This window comes from Salmo trutta, chromosome 15, assembly GCF_901001165.1.
Source record: "Salmo trutta chromosome 15, fSalTru1.1, whole genome shotgun sequence".
NCBI classification, from domain to species: Eukaryota; Metazoa; Chordata; class Actinopteri; order Salmoniformes; family Salmonidae; genus Salmo; species Salmo trutta.
The window spans coordinates 52,591,713-52,606,667 of record NC_042971.1 but is presented as its reverse complement, the minus strand read 5'-3'; the positions used below and the strand labels follow the sequence as shown (position 1 = coordinate 52,606,667).

At 47.1% G+C, this 14,955-nt stretch overlaps 1 protein-coding gene across 2 annotated transcripts in view; it reads right to left on the bottom strand.

Annotated features, from left to right (window-relative positions):
• LOC115149323 (A disintegrin and metalloproteinase with thrombospondin motifs 6-like) overlaps positions 1 to 14,955 on the bottom strand; it is a 163,718-nt gene that overhangs the window by 134,266 nt on the left and 14,497 nt on the right. For both annotated transcript variants that reach the window (XM_029692096.1, XM_029692097.1), the window contains exon 7: positions 5,635 to 5,780. In XM_029692096.1, the coding sequence (XP_029547956.1) occupies positions 5,635 to 5,780 (146 nt within the window). The remainder of the gene's footprint in view (positions 1 to 5,634; positions 5,781 to 14,955) is intronic.

The following is a 14,955-nucleotide window of genomic DNA, read 5'->3' as shown; positions in this document are numbered from 1 at the left end:
GACTCTAGAGCAGTGGAAAAGTGTTCTCTGGAGTGATGAATCACGCTTCACCATCTGGAAGTCCGACGGACGTATCTTGGTTTGGCGGATGCCAGGATACCGCTACATAGTGGCAACTGTAAAGTTTGGTGGAGGAGGAATAATGGTCTGGGGCTGTTTTTCATGGTTCGGGCTAGGCCCCGTAGTTCTAGTGAAGGGAAATCTTAACGTTACAGCATACAATGACTTTCTACAGGATTCTGCGATTCCAACTTCATGGCAACAGTTTGGGGAAGGCTCTTTCCTGTTTTAGCATGACAATGCCCCCCGTACAGAAAGGGAGGTCCATACAGATGGTTTGTCGAGATCGGTTTGAAAGAACATGACTGGCCTGCACAGAGCCCTGACCTCAAGCCCATCGAACACCTTTGGGATGAATTGTAAAGCCTGCGAGCCAGACCTAATCACCCAACATCAGTGCCCAACCTCACTAATGCTCTTGTGGCTGAATGGAATCAAGTCCTCGCAGCAATGTTCTAACATCTAGTGGAAAGACTTCCCAGAAGAGTGTAGGCTGTTATAGCAGCAAAGGGGCACCAACTTCATATTAATGCCCATGATTTTGGAATGAGATGTTTGGCAAGCAGGTGTCCACATACTATTGGTCATGTAGTATATGTCTATCTCCTTTCTGTCCTTTTCAACCCTCCTCCCCCCTCTACCCTACCCCTCTCCTCCCTCTCCCCTCTCCTCTATCTTTCTTTCTAGTTATCTACCTATCTCTCTCTCTCTCTTTCTTTCCTTCTATCTATCTATCTATCTATCTATCTATCTATCTATCTATCTATCTATCTCTCTCTCTCTCTCTCTCAATTCAATTCAATTCAAGGGGCTTTATTGGCATGGGAAACATATGTTAACATTGCCAAAGCAAGTGAAGTAGATAATAAACAAAAGTGAAATAAACAATAAAAATGAACAGTAAACATTACCCTCACAGAAGTTCCAAAAGAATAGAGACATTACAAATGTCATATTATGTATATATACAGTGTTGTAATGATGTACAAATGGTTAAAGTACAAAAGGGAAAATAAATAAGCATAAATATGGGTTGTATTTACAATGGTGTTTGTTCTTCACTGATTGACCTTTTCTTGTCGCAAAAGGTCACAAATCTTGCTGCTGTGATGGCACACTGTTGTATTTCACCCAGGGTGGGTACTCTAGTTTTTGTGACTAGGGTGGGTACTCTAGTTTTTGTATTTCTATGTTGGCCTGGTATGGTTCCCAATCAGAGACAGCTGTATATCATTGTCTCTGATTGGGGATCATATTTAGGCAGCCTTTTCCCACCTGTTTCTTGTGGGATCTTGTCTATGTATAGTTAGTTACCTGTGAGCACTACATTGGCTTCACGTTTCGTTTTGCTCTTTAATGTTTTCTGTGCGTTTCACTCGAATAAAGATGATGAAACTATTCCACGCTGCACCTTGGTCCGATCATTACAGCAACGTTCTTGACAGAAGATACCACCGCCCCAGGACCAAGCAGCGTGCCTAGGAGGAGCAGACATCCTGGACATGGGAGGATATATTGGACAGGAAGGGATCCTGACGTGGAAGGAAATCCTGGTCGGAAAGGATCGTCTTCCATGGGAGCAGACGGAAGCAGCGAGGGAAGGACAGCAACGACGCCAGGGTTCGCGGCCACAAAGTAAGCCCAAAGGACAGCCCCCCCAAAAATTGGGGGGAGGGCACACGGGGTGGTCGGCGGAGCCGAGGGGTGAATCAGAGACAACCTGGGAGGAGGTAGAGAGGTGGTCGGTCAACCCAGGGAGAGTGCCAGAGCCCCCCTGGGAGTCAATGGAACAGTGTGAGGAGGGATACCGGAGAATGGGGTTGGCGAGGAGTATGCGGCAACGCAGGCGTTTGGAGGAGCGTGTCACCAGTCCGGTGCAATCTGTGCCGGTCCCACGCATCAGGCCTCCAGTGCGCCTCCCCAGTCCGGTACGTCCTGTGTCTCCTCCTCGCACTCGCCCTGAAGTACGTGTCCCCAGTCCGGTGCGTCCTGTGCCTGCTCCCCGCACTCGCCCTGATGTACGCCTCCACAGCTCAGTACGTCCTGTGCTAGCTTCCCTCACTTGCCGTGCGAAGGTTGTCATCTGTCCAGGACACGTTGCGCCAGCTCTACGCTCCAGACCTCCAGTGCGCCTCCACGGCCCAGTACGTCCTGTGCCGGTTCTACGTACCGTGTCTCTAGTGTGCCTCCATAGCCCAGTGCGTCCTGTGCCAGCCCCCCGCACTTTCCGTGCGAAGGTTGTTATCTGTCCAGGACACATTGTGCCAGCTCTACGCTCCAGACCTCCAGTGCGCCTCCACAGCCCGGTACGCCCTGTGCCGGCTCCACGCACCAGGCCTCCAGCGACGGTCCCGTCCAGAGCTTCCGGCGACGGTTCCCAGTCCAGAGCTTCCGGCGACAGTTCCTAGTCCAGAGCTTCCGGCTACATTTCACAGTCCGGAACCTCCAGAGACAGTCCAAGGTCCGGAATCTCCAGAGACGGTCCACGGTCCGGAACCTCCTGAGACGGTCCACGGTCCGGAACCTCCTGAGACGGTCCACGGTCCGGAACCTCCTGAGACGATCCACGGTCCGGAGCCTCCGGCGACGATCCGCGGTCCGGAGCCTCCGGCGACAATCCCGGTCCGGGGCCTCCGGCGACGATCCACGGTCCGGAGTCCCCGGTGACAATCCACGGTCCGGAGTCCCCGGCGAAGATCCACAGTCCGGAGTCCCCGGCGAAGATCCACGGTCCGGAGTCCCCGGCGACGATCTACGGGCCGGAGTCCGGAGTCCCCGGCGACAATCCACGGTCCGGAGTCCCCGGCGACGATCTACGGTCCGGAGTCCCCGGCGACGATCCACGGTCCGGTTCCACGGAAGTGGAGGGATCCGCGAGCGGAGCGGGGTCTACTTCCCGAACCGGAGCCGCCACCAAGGCTAGATGCCCACCTGGACTCTCCCCCATAGAGTCAGGTTTTGCTGCCGGAGTCCGCACCTTTGGGGGGGTACTGTTACGCCCTGACTTTAGAGAGCCTTTTTTTCTCTATTTTGGTTAGGTCAGGGTGGGTACTTTAGTTTTTGTATTTCTATGTTGGCCTGGTATGGTTCCCAATCAGAGATAGCTGTCTATCGTTGTCTCTGATTGGGGATCATATTTAGGCAGCCTTTTCCCACCTGTTTGTTGTGGGATCTTGTCTATGTATAGTTGCCTGCGAGCACTACATTGGCTTCACGTTTCGTTTTGCTCTTTATTGTTTTCTGTGCGTTTCACTCGAATAAAGATGATGAAACCATTCCACGCTGCACCTTGGTCCGATCATTACAACAACGTTCGTGACAGCAGGAGGTTAGGAAGTGCAGCTCAGTTTCCACCTCATTTTGTGGGCAGTGTGCACATAGCCTGTCTTCTCTTGAGAGCCATGTCTGCCTACGGCGGCCTTTCTCAATAGCAAGGCTATGCTCACTGAGTCTGTACATAGTCAAAGCTTTCCTTAAGTTTGGGTCAGTCACAGTGGTCAGGTATTCTGCCACTGTGTACTCTCTGTTTAGGGCCAAATAGCATTCGAGTTTGCTCTGTTATTTTGTTAATTCTTTCCAATGTGTCAAGTAATGATCTTTTTGTTTTCTCATGATTTGGTTGGGTCTAATTGTGTTGCTGTCCTGGGGCTCTGTGGGGTGTGTTTGTGTTTGTGAACAGAGCCTCAGGATGAGCTTGCTTAGGGGACTCTTCTCCAGGTTCATCTCTCTGTAGGTGATGGCTTTGTTATGGAAGGTTTGGGAATCGCTTCCTTTCAGGTGGTTGTAGAATTGAACAGCTCTTTTCTGGATTTTGATAATTAGCAGGTATCGGCCTAATTCTGCTCTGCATGCATTATCTGGTCTTCTACGTTGTACACGGAGGATATTTTTGCAGAATTCTGCATGCAGAGTCTCAATTTGGTGTTTGTCCCATTTTGTGAATTCTTGGTTGGTGAGCAAACCCCACACCTCACAACCATAAAGGGCAATGGGTTCTATAACTGATTCAAGTATTTTTACCTATTTTTCTCTCTCTCTTTCTTTCCTTCTATCTATCATTCTATCTATCTATCTATCTATCTATCTATCTATCTCTCTCTCTGTCTCTCTCATACAATAATGAGATGTTGTAGAGGGCCTATAATACAAGCACAGTCACTGAACGTCGCTGAACTCTGTAACCAGCGTGCAGCATGCCCTGTGCATACAACAAAACGCTTTAGTGAACGGCTAGCAGCTAGTGTTGGTTTAGCATCAGACACACGCTGGAGAGCTCTGTAGTAGCAGAAGGCTGAGGTGATGTAAGTTTAGCAGTACAGACCAGTTCTTCAATAAATACGGACACAACAGACGGCTGGAGACAGCACTGCATAAAACCCCTTCAGTAGCCTTCTGGCATCACAATCACAGCATAACTTCTAAGGCTCCCAACGACTGTCAGTAACATTAGAGAAGTTTGGCATGTTGAGCCTTACCTACTATCTACATTTTAGTCATTTAGCAGACACTCTTATCCAAAGCAGCTCACTGGTCACCTTAGCAACACCCACCCGAAGCACGCGCTCCAGCAGGTATATTTCCCTGGTCATCCCCAAAGCCAACACCTCATTTGGCCGTCTTTCCTTCCAGTTCATCCTTTCAGCGACTGGCCCAAAACTTTTAAGCATTAGGTTACCTGCCACCCCTATGTCTATGGTGTACTCCTATGGATGGCTCACCAAGTGGTAACTTTACAACAACAGGACTCTGAAAAGGAACTGGAGAACGTTACTTGACAGACAAACAGCTAAAGTCAACTAGCACTAGTCTAACATTAGTAGAAAACCTGGTTTGTTCACAACCAGGCAGGGAGAGACAAAAGCAGGGCTTTAGCCCATGTCAGTCACAAAACGTCAACCCCCCTGCAGTCAAAACAAGTAAGGAATACACATGTTAGTTGCTAGGTTATGTGGTCAAAACAGCTCAGGCAACAATTTAGCCAATAGCAGGTAATGAAATAGATTTTGCTGAAACAAGGTTACCATGCATTAATTGTAGTATGACTGGTATGACTGAGAGAGGATAGTTTCCCGTTGTCAGCTGTAAGAGGTACAGTACTGTAGGTACTACATACAGACTGAAGCCAGTAATAGATATGAGTAGTGAATTGGCTGTGTTTCAAAGTTACTGTAGTGTTCTGTCTGTGTAATGCCAATGCAGCAAAGAGTCGGAAGGACAGAGTCGGAAGGTGGAAGGACTTCTAAAGTAGGACTGCTAAAGTATTTAAGTAAACATGCTCTCATTGTCCAATGAGTCATCTAAATAAATGTTTGGTCAAGAAGAGTAAGAGACGTACAGTAAGCTAAATAATGACACACTCTTACCACTGGAATAATAATAACAGTATGAAAGTGTGTGTGTGTGTGTGTGTGTGTGTGTCTGTGTGTGTGTGTGTGTGTGTGTGTGTGTGTGTGTGTGTGTGTGTGTGTGTGTGTGTGTGTGTAAAGTTGGAGAGTAGAGCCTTTCCCCCATCCAGGTGTCTCTGTTCTTCCCCCAGAGGGTAACTGGTCAGATAGAAAGAGAAGAGATTCCTACCTTGTGATGAGGACAGCGTTGTCATGGTGAGCCATGCCGTTCTCCGGGATGCTGTTCCCATCCCCTTGGTGACTGAGGATAGACTTCTGCCACTTACAGAAGCTGTCTAGAGACTTGTCTGCATGGTGGTTGATCTCCAGATTGGGCTTGATAGAACATACAGCACACATTACAACACAGTCTGAACACATCCACAACCCAGAACAGTCTGAATACATCCACAACCCAGAACAGTTTGAACACATCCACAACCCAGAACAGTCTGAACACATCCACAACCCAGAACAGTCTGAACACATCCACAACCCAGAACAGTCTGAACACATCCACAACCCAGAACAGTCTGAATACATCCAACACCCAGAACAGTCTGAACACATCCACAACCCAGAACAGTCTGAATACATCCACAACTAAGAAAAGTCTTTATACGTCCACAACCCAGAACAGTCTGAACACATCCACAACCCAGAACAGTCTGTATACATCCACAACCCAGAACAGTCTGAACACATCCACAACCCAGAACAGTCTGAATATATCCACAAACCAGAACAGTCTGAATACATCCACAACCCAGAACAGTCTGAACACATCCACAACCCAGAACAGTCTGAATACATCCACAACCCAGAAAAGTCTGAACACATCCACAACCCAGAACAGTCTGAATACATCCACAACCCGAGAAGAGTCTGAACACATCCACAACCCAGAACAGTCTGAACACATCCACAACCCAGAACAGTCTGAACACATCCACAACCCAGAACAGTCTGAATACATCCACAACCCAGAACAGTCTGAACACATCCACAACCCAAAACAGTCTGAACATATCCACAACCCAGAAGAGTCTGAACACATCCACAACCCAGAACAGTCTGAATACATCCACAACCCAGAACAGTCTGAATACATCCACAACCCAGAACAGTCTGAACACATCCACAACCCAGAACCGTCTGAACATATCCACAACCCAGAACAGTCTGAATACATCCACAACCCAGAACAGTCTGAATACATCCACAACCCAGAACAGTCTGAACAGAACCACAACCCAGAACAGTCTGAACACATCCACAACCCAGAAGAGTCTGAATACATCCACAACCCAGAACAGTCTGAACACATCCACAACCCAGAACAGTCTGAATACATCCACAACCCAGAACAGTCTGAACACATCCACAACCCAGAACAGTCTGAACACATCCACAACCCAGAACAGTCTGAATACATCCACAACCCAGAACAGTCTGAACACATCCACAACTCAAAACAGTCTGAACACATCCACAACCCAGAACAGTCTGAACACATCCACAACCCAGAACAGTCTGAACACATCCACAACCCAGAACAGTCTGAAAACATCCACAACCCAGAACAGTCTGAATACATCCACAACCCAGAACAGTCTGAACACATCCACAACCCAGAACAGTCTGAATACATCCACAACCCAGAACAGTCTGAACACATCCACAACCCAGAACAGTCTTTATACGTCCACAACCCAGAACAGTCTGAACACATCCACAACCCAGAACAGTCTGAACACATCCACAACCCAGAACAGTCTGAATACATCCACAACCCAGAACAGTCTGAATACATCCACAACCCAGAACAGTCTGAGTACCTCCACAACCCAGAACAGTCTGAACACATCCACAACCCAGAACAGTCTGAATACATCCACAACCCAGAACCATCTGAACATATCCACAACCCAGAACAGTCTGAATACATCCACAACCCAGAACAGTCTGAATACATCCACAACCCAGAACAGTCTGAGTACATCCACAACCCAGAACAGTCTGAACACATCCACAACCCAGAACAGTCTGAATACATCCACAACCCAGAACAGTCTGAACACATCCACATCCCAGAACAGTCTGAATACATCCACAACCCAGAACAGTCTGAACACATCCACAACCCAGAACAGTCTGAATACATCCACAACCCAGAACAGTCTGAACACATCCACAACTCAAAACAGTCTGAACACATCCACAACCCAGAACTGTCTGAACACATCCACAACCCAGAACAGTCTGAACATATCCACAACCCAGAACAGTCTGAACACATGCACAACCCAGAACAGTCTGAATACATCCACAACCCAGAACAGTCTGAACACATCCACAACCCAGAACAGTCTGAATACATCCACAACCCAGAACAGTCTGAGTACATCCACAACCCAGAACAGTCTGAACACATTCACAACCCAGAAAAGTCTGAACACATCCACAACCCAGAACAGTCTAAACACATCCACAACCCAGAACAGTCTGAATACATCCACAACCCAGAACAGTCTGAACACATCCACAACCCAGAACAGTCTGAATACATCCACAACCCAGAACAGTCTTTATACGTCCACAACCCAGAACAGTCTGAACACATCCACAACCCAGAACAGTCTGAACACATCCACAACCCAGAACAGTCTGAACACATCCACAACCCAGAACAGTCTAAATACATCCACAACCCAGAACAGTCTGAACACATCCACAACCCAGAACAGTCTGAACACATCCACAACCCAGAACAGTCTGAATACATCCACAACCCAGAACAGTCTGAACACATCCACAACCCAGAACAGTCTGAACACATCCACAACCCAGAACAGTCTGAACACATCCACAACCCAGAACAGTCTGAACACATCCACAACCCAGAACAGTCTGAATACATCCACAACCCAGAACAGTCTGAACACATCCACAACCCAGAACAGTCTGAATACATCCACAACCCAGAACAGTCTGAACACATCCACAACCCAGAACAGTCTGAACACATCCACAACCCAAAACAGTCTGAACACATCCACAACCCAGAACAGTCTGAACACATCCACAACCCAGAACAGTCTGAACATATCCACAACCCAGAACAGTCTGAACACATCCACAACCCAGAACAGTCTGAATACATCCACAACCCAGAACAGTCTGAGTACATCCACAACCCAGAACAGTCTGAACACATTCACAACCCAGAACAGTCTGAACATATCCACAACCCAGAACAGTCTGAATACATCCACAACCCAGAACAGTCTGAATACATCCACAACCCAGAACAGTCTGAGTACATCCACAACCCAGAACAGTCTGAACACATCCACAACCCAGAACAGTCTGAATACATCCACAACCCAGAACAGTCTGAACACATCCACATCCCAGAACAGTCTGAATACATCCACAACCCAGAACAGTCTGAACACATCCACAACCCAGAACAGTCTGAACACATCCACAACCCAGAACAGTCTGAATACATCCACAACCCAGAACAGTCTGAACACATCCACAACTCAAAACAGTCTGAACACATCCACAACCCAGAACTGTCTGAACACATCCACAACCCAGAACAGTCTGAACATATCCACAACCCAGAACAGTCTGAACACATGCACAACCCAGAACAGTCTGAATACATCCACAACCCAGAACAGTCTGAACACATCCACAACCCAGAACAGTCTGAATACATCCACAACCCAGAACAGTCTGAGTACATCCACAACCCAGAACAGTCTGAACACATTCACAACCCAGAAAAGTCTGAACACATCCACAACCCAGAACAGTCTAAACACATCCACAACCCAGAACAGTCTGAATACATCCACAACCCAGAACAGTCTGAACACATCCACAACCCAGAACAGTCTGAATACATCCACAACCCAGAACAGTCTTTATACGTCCACAACCCAGAACAGTCTGAACACATCCACAACCCAGAACAGTCTGAACACATCCACAACCCAGAACAGTCTGAACACATCCACAACCCAGAACAGTCTAAATACATCCACAACCCAGAACAGTCTGAACACATCCACAACCCAGAACAGTCTGAACACATCCACAACCCAGAACAGTCTGAATACATCCACAACCCAGAACAGTCTGAACACACCCACAACCCAGAACAGTCTGAACACATCCACAACCCAGAACAGTCTGAACACATCCACAACCCAGAACAGTCTGAACACATCCACAACCCAGAACAGTCTGAATACATCCACAACCCAGAACAGTCTGAACACATCCACAACCCAGAACAGTCTGAATACATCCACAACCCAGAACAGTCTGAACACATCCACAACCCAGAACAGTCTGAACACATCCACAACCCAAAACAGTCTGAACACATCCACAACCCAGAACAGTCTGAACACATCCACAACCCAGAACAGTCTGAACATATCCACAACCCAGAACAGTCTGAACACATCCACAACCCAGAACAGTCTGAATACATCCACAACCCAGAACAGTCTGAGTACATCCACAACCCAGAACAGTCTGAACACATTCACAACCCAGAACAGTCTGAACACATCCACAACCCAGAACAGTCTAAACACATCCACAACCCAGAACAGTCTGAATACATCCACAACCCAGAACAGTCTGAACACATCCACAACCCAGAACAGTCTGAATACATCCACAACCCAGAACAGTCTTTATACGTCCACAACCCAGAACAGTCTGAACACATCCACAACCCAGAACAGTCTGAACACATCCACAACCCAGAACAGTCTGAATACATCCACAACCCAGAACAGTCTGAACATATCCACAACTCAGAACAGTCTGAATACATCCACAACCCAGAACAGTCTGAACACATCCACAACCCAGAACAGTCTGAATACATCCACAACCCAGAACAGTCTGAATAGATCCACAACCCAGAACAGTCTGAACACATCCACAACCCAGAACAGTCTGAATACATCCACAACCCAGAACAGTCTGAACACATCCACAACCCAGAACAGTCTGAACACATCCACAACCCAGAACAGTCTGAACACATCCACAACCCAGAACAGTCTGAACACATCCACAACCCAAAACAGTCTGAACACATCCACAACCCAGAACAGTCTGAACACATCCACAACCCAGAACAGTCTGAACACATCCACAACCCAGAACAGTCTGAACACATCCACAACCCAGAACAGTCTGAATACATCCACAACCCAGAACAGTCTGAGTACATCCACAACCCAGAACAGTCTGAACACATTCACAACCCAGAACAGTCTGAACACATCCACAACCCAGAACAGTCTAAACACATCCACAACCCAGAACAGTCTGAATACATCCACAACCCAGAACAGTCTGAACACATCCACAACCCAGAACAGTCTGAATACATCCACAACCCAGAACAGTCTTTATACGTCCACAACCCAGAACAGTCTGAACACATCCACAACCCAGAACAGTCTGAACACATCCACAACCCAGAACAGTCTGAATACATCCACAACCCAGAACAGTCTGAACACATCCACAACCCAGAACAGTCTGAATACATCCACAACCCAGAACAGTCTGAACACATCCACAACCCAGAACAGTCTGAATACATCCACAACCCAGAACAGTCTGAATAGATCCACAACCCAGAACAGTCTGAACACATCCACAACCCAGAACAGTCTGAATACATCCACAACCCAGAACAGTCTGAACACATCCACAACCCAGAACAGTCTGAACACATCCACAACCCAGAACAGTCTGAATACATCCACAACCCAGAACAGTCTGAACACATCCACAACCCAGAACCGTCTGAATACATCCACAACCCAGAACAGTCTGAACACATCCACAACCCAGAACAGTCTGAACACATCCACAACCCAGAACAGTCTGAACACATCTACAACCCAGAACAGTCTGAACACATCCACAACCCAAAACAGTCTGAACACATCCACAACCCAGAACAGTCTGAACACATCCACAACCCAGAACAGTCTGAACATATCCACAACCCAGAACAGTCTGAACACATCCACAACCCAGAACAGTCTGAATACATCCACAACCCAGAACAGTCTGAGTACATCCACAACCCAGAACAGTCTGAACACATTCACAACCCAGAACAGTCTGAACACATCCACAACCCAGAACAGTCTAAACACATCCACAACCCAGAACAGTCTGAATACATCCACAACCCAGAACAGTCTGAACACATCCACAACCCAGAACAGTCTAAATACATCCACAACCCAGAACAGTCTAAACACATCCACAACCCGGAACAGTCTGAACACATCCACAACCCAGAACAGTCTGAATACATCCACAACCCAGAACAGTCTTTATATGTCCACAACCCAGAACAGTCTTTATACGTCCACAACCCAGAACAGTCTGAACACATCCACAACCCAGAACAGTCTGAATACATCCACAACCCAGAACAGTCTGAACACATCCACAACCCAGAACAGTCTGAATACATCCACAACCCAGAACAGTCTGAACACATCCACATACCAGAACAGTCTGAATACATCCACAACCCAGAACAGTCTGAATAGATCCACAACCCAGAACAGTCTGAACACATCCACAACCCAGAACAGTCTGAATACATCCACAACCCAGAACAGTCTTTATACGTCCACAAACCAGAACAGTCTGAATACATCCACAACCCAGAACAGTTTTTATACGTCCACAACCCAGAACAGTCTGAACACATCCACAACCCAGAACAGTCTTTATACATCCACAACCCAGAACAGTCTGAACACATCCACAACCCAGAACAGTCTGAATACATCCACAACCCAGAACAGTCTGAACACATCCACAACCCAGAACAGTCTGAATACATCCAAAACCCAGAACAGTCTGAACACATCCACAACTCAGAACAGTCTGAATACATCCACAACCCAGAACAGTCTGAACACATCCACAACCCAGAACAGTCTGAATACATCCACAACCCAGAACAGTCTGAATAGATCCACAACCCAGAACAGTCTGAACACATCCACAACCCAGAACAGTCTGAATACATCCACAACCCAGAACAGTCTGAACACATCCACAACCCAGAACAGTCTGAACACATCCACAACCCAGAACAGTCTGAACACATCTACAACCCAGAACAGTCTGAACACATCCACAACCCAAAACAGTCTGAACACATCCACAACCCAGAACAGTCTGAACACATCCACAACCCAGAACAGTCTGAACATATCCACAACCCAGAACAGTCTGAACACATCCACAACCCAGAACAGTCTGAATACATCCACAACCCAGAACAGTCTGAGTACATCCACAACCCAGAACAGTCTGAACACATTCACAACCCAGAACAGTCTGAACACATCCACAACCCAGAACAGTCTAAACACATCCACAACCCAGAACAGTCTGAATACATCCACAACCCAGAACAGTCTGAACACATCCACAACCCAGAACAGTCTGAATACATCCACAACCCAGAACAGTCTTTATACGTCCACAACCCAGAACAGTCTGAACACATCCACAACCCAGAACAGTCTGAACACATCCACAACCCAGAACAGTCTGAATAAATCCACAACCCAGAACAGTCTGAACACATCCACAACCCAGAACAGTCTGAATACATCCACAACCCAGAACAGTCTGAACACATCCACAACCCAGAACAGTCTGAATACATCCACAACCCAGAACAGTCTGAATAGATCCACAACCCAGAACAGTCTGAACACATCCACAACCCAGAACAGTCTGAATACATCCACAACCCAGAACAGTCTGAACACATCCACAACCCAGAACAGTCTGAACACATCCACAACCCAGAACAGTCTGAATACATCCACAACCCAGAACAGTCTGAACACATCCACAACCCAGAACAGTCTGAATACATCCACAACCCAGAACAGTCTGAACACATCCACAACCCAGAACAGTCTGAACACATCCACAACCCAGAACAGTCTGAACACATCTACAACCCAGAACAGTCTGAACACATCCACAACCCAAAACAGTCTGAACACATCCACAACCCAGAACAGTCTGAACACATCCACAACCCAGAACAGTCTGAACATATCCACAACCCAGAACAGTCTGAACACATCCACAACCCAGAACAGTCTGAATACATCCACAACCCAGAACAGTCTGAGTACATCCACAACCCAGAACAGTCTGAACACATTCACAACCCAGAACAGTCTGAACACATCCACAACCCAGAACAGTCTAAACACATCCACAACCCAGAACAGTCTGAATACATCCACAACCCAGAACAGTCTGAACACATCCACAACCCAGAACAGTCTAAATACATCCACAACCCAGAACAGTCTGAACACATCCACAACCCGGAACAGTCTGAACACATCCACAACCCAGAACAGTCTGAATACATCCACAACCCAGAACAGTCTTTATATGTCCACAACCCAGAACAGTCTTTATACGTCCACAACCCAGAACAGTCTGAACACATCCACAACCCGGAACAGTCTGAACACATCCACAACCCAGAACAGTCTGAATACATCCACAACCCAGAACAGTCTGAACACATCCACAACCCAGAACAGTCTGAATACATCCACAACCCAGAACAGTCTGAACACATCCACATACCAGAACAGTCTGAATACATCCACAACCCAGAACAGTCTGAATAGATCCACAACCCAGAACAGTCTGAACACATCCACAACCCAGAACAGTCTGAATACATCCACAACCCAGAACAGTCTTTATACGTCCACAAACCAGAACAGTCTGAATACATCCACAACCCAGAACAGTTTTTATACGTCCACAACCCAGAACAGTCTGAACACATCCACAACCCAGAACAGTCTTTATACATCCACAACCCAGAACAGTCTGAACACATCCACAACCCAGAACAGTCTGAATACATCCACAACCCAGAACAGTCTGAACATATCCACAACCCAGAACTGTCTGAACACATCCACAACCCAGAACAGTCTGAACACACCCACAACCCAGAACAGTCTGAACACATCCACAACCCAGAACAGTCTGAACACATCCACAACCCAGAACAGTCTGAATACATGCACAACCCAGAACAGTCTGAACACATCCACAACCCAGAACAGTCTAAATACATCCACAACCCAGAACAGTCTGAACACATCCACAACCCAGAACAGTCTGAACACATCCACAACCCAGAACAGTCTGAACACATCCACAACCCAAAACAGTCAGGATTACATCCACAACCCAGAACAGTCTGAACACATCCACAACCCAGAACAGTCTGAACACATCCACAACCCAGAACACACAACACAGTCTGAACACACAGAACCCAGCATTCCGTCCAGAACAGACCCAACATTCTGCACTTGACATATCTAGTGCTGAATTAAAATTAATGCTTGGCATATCTAGCGCTGAATTAAGA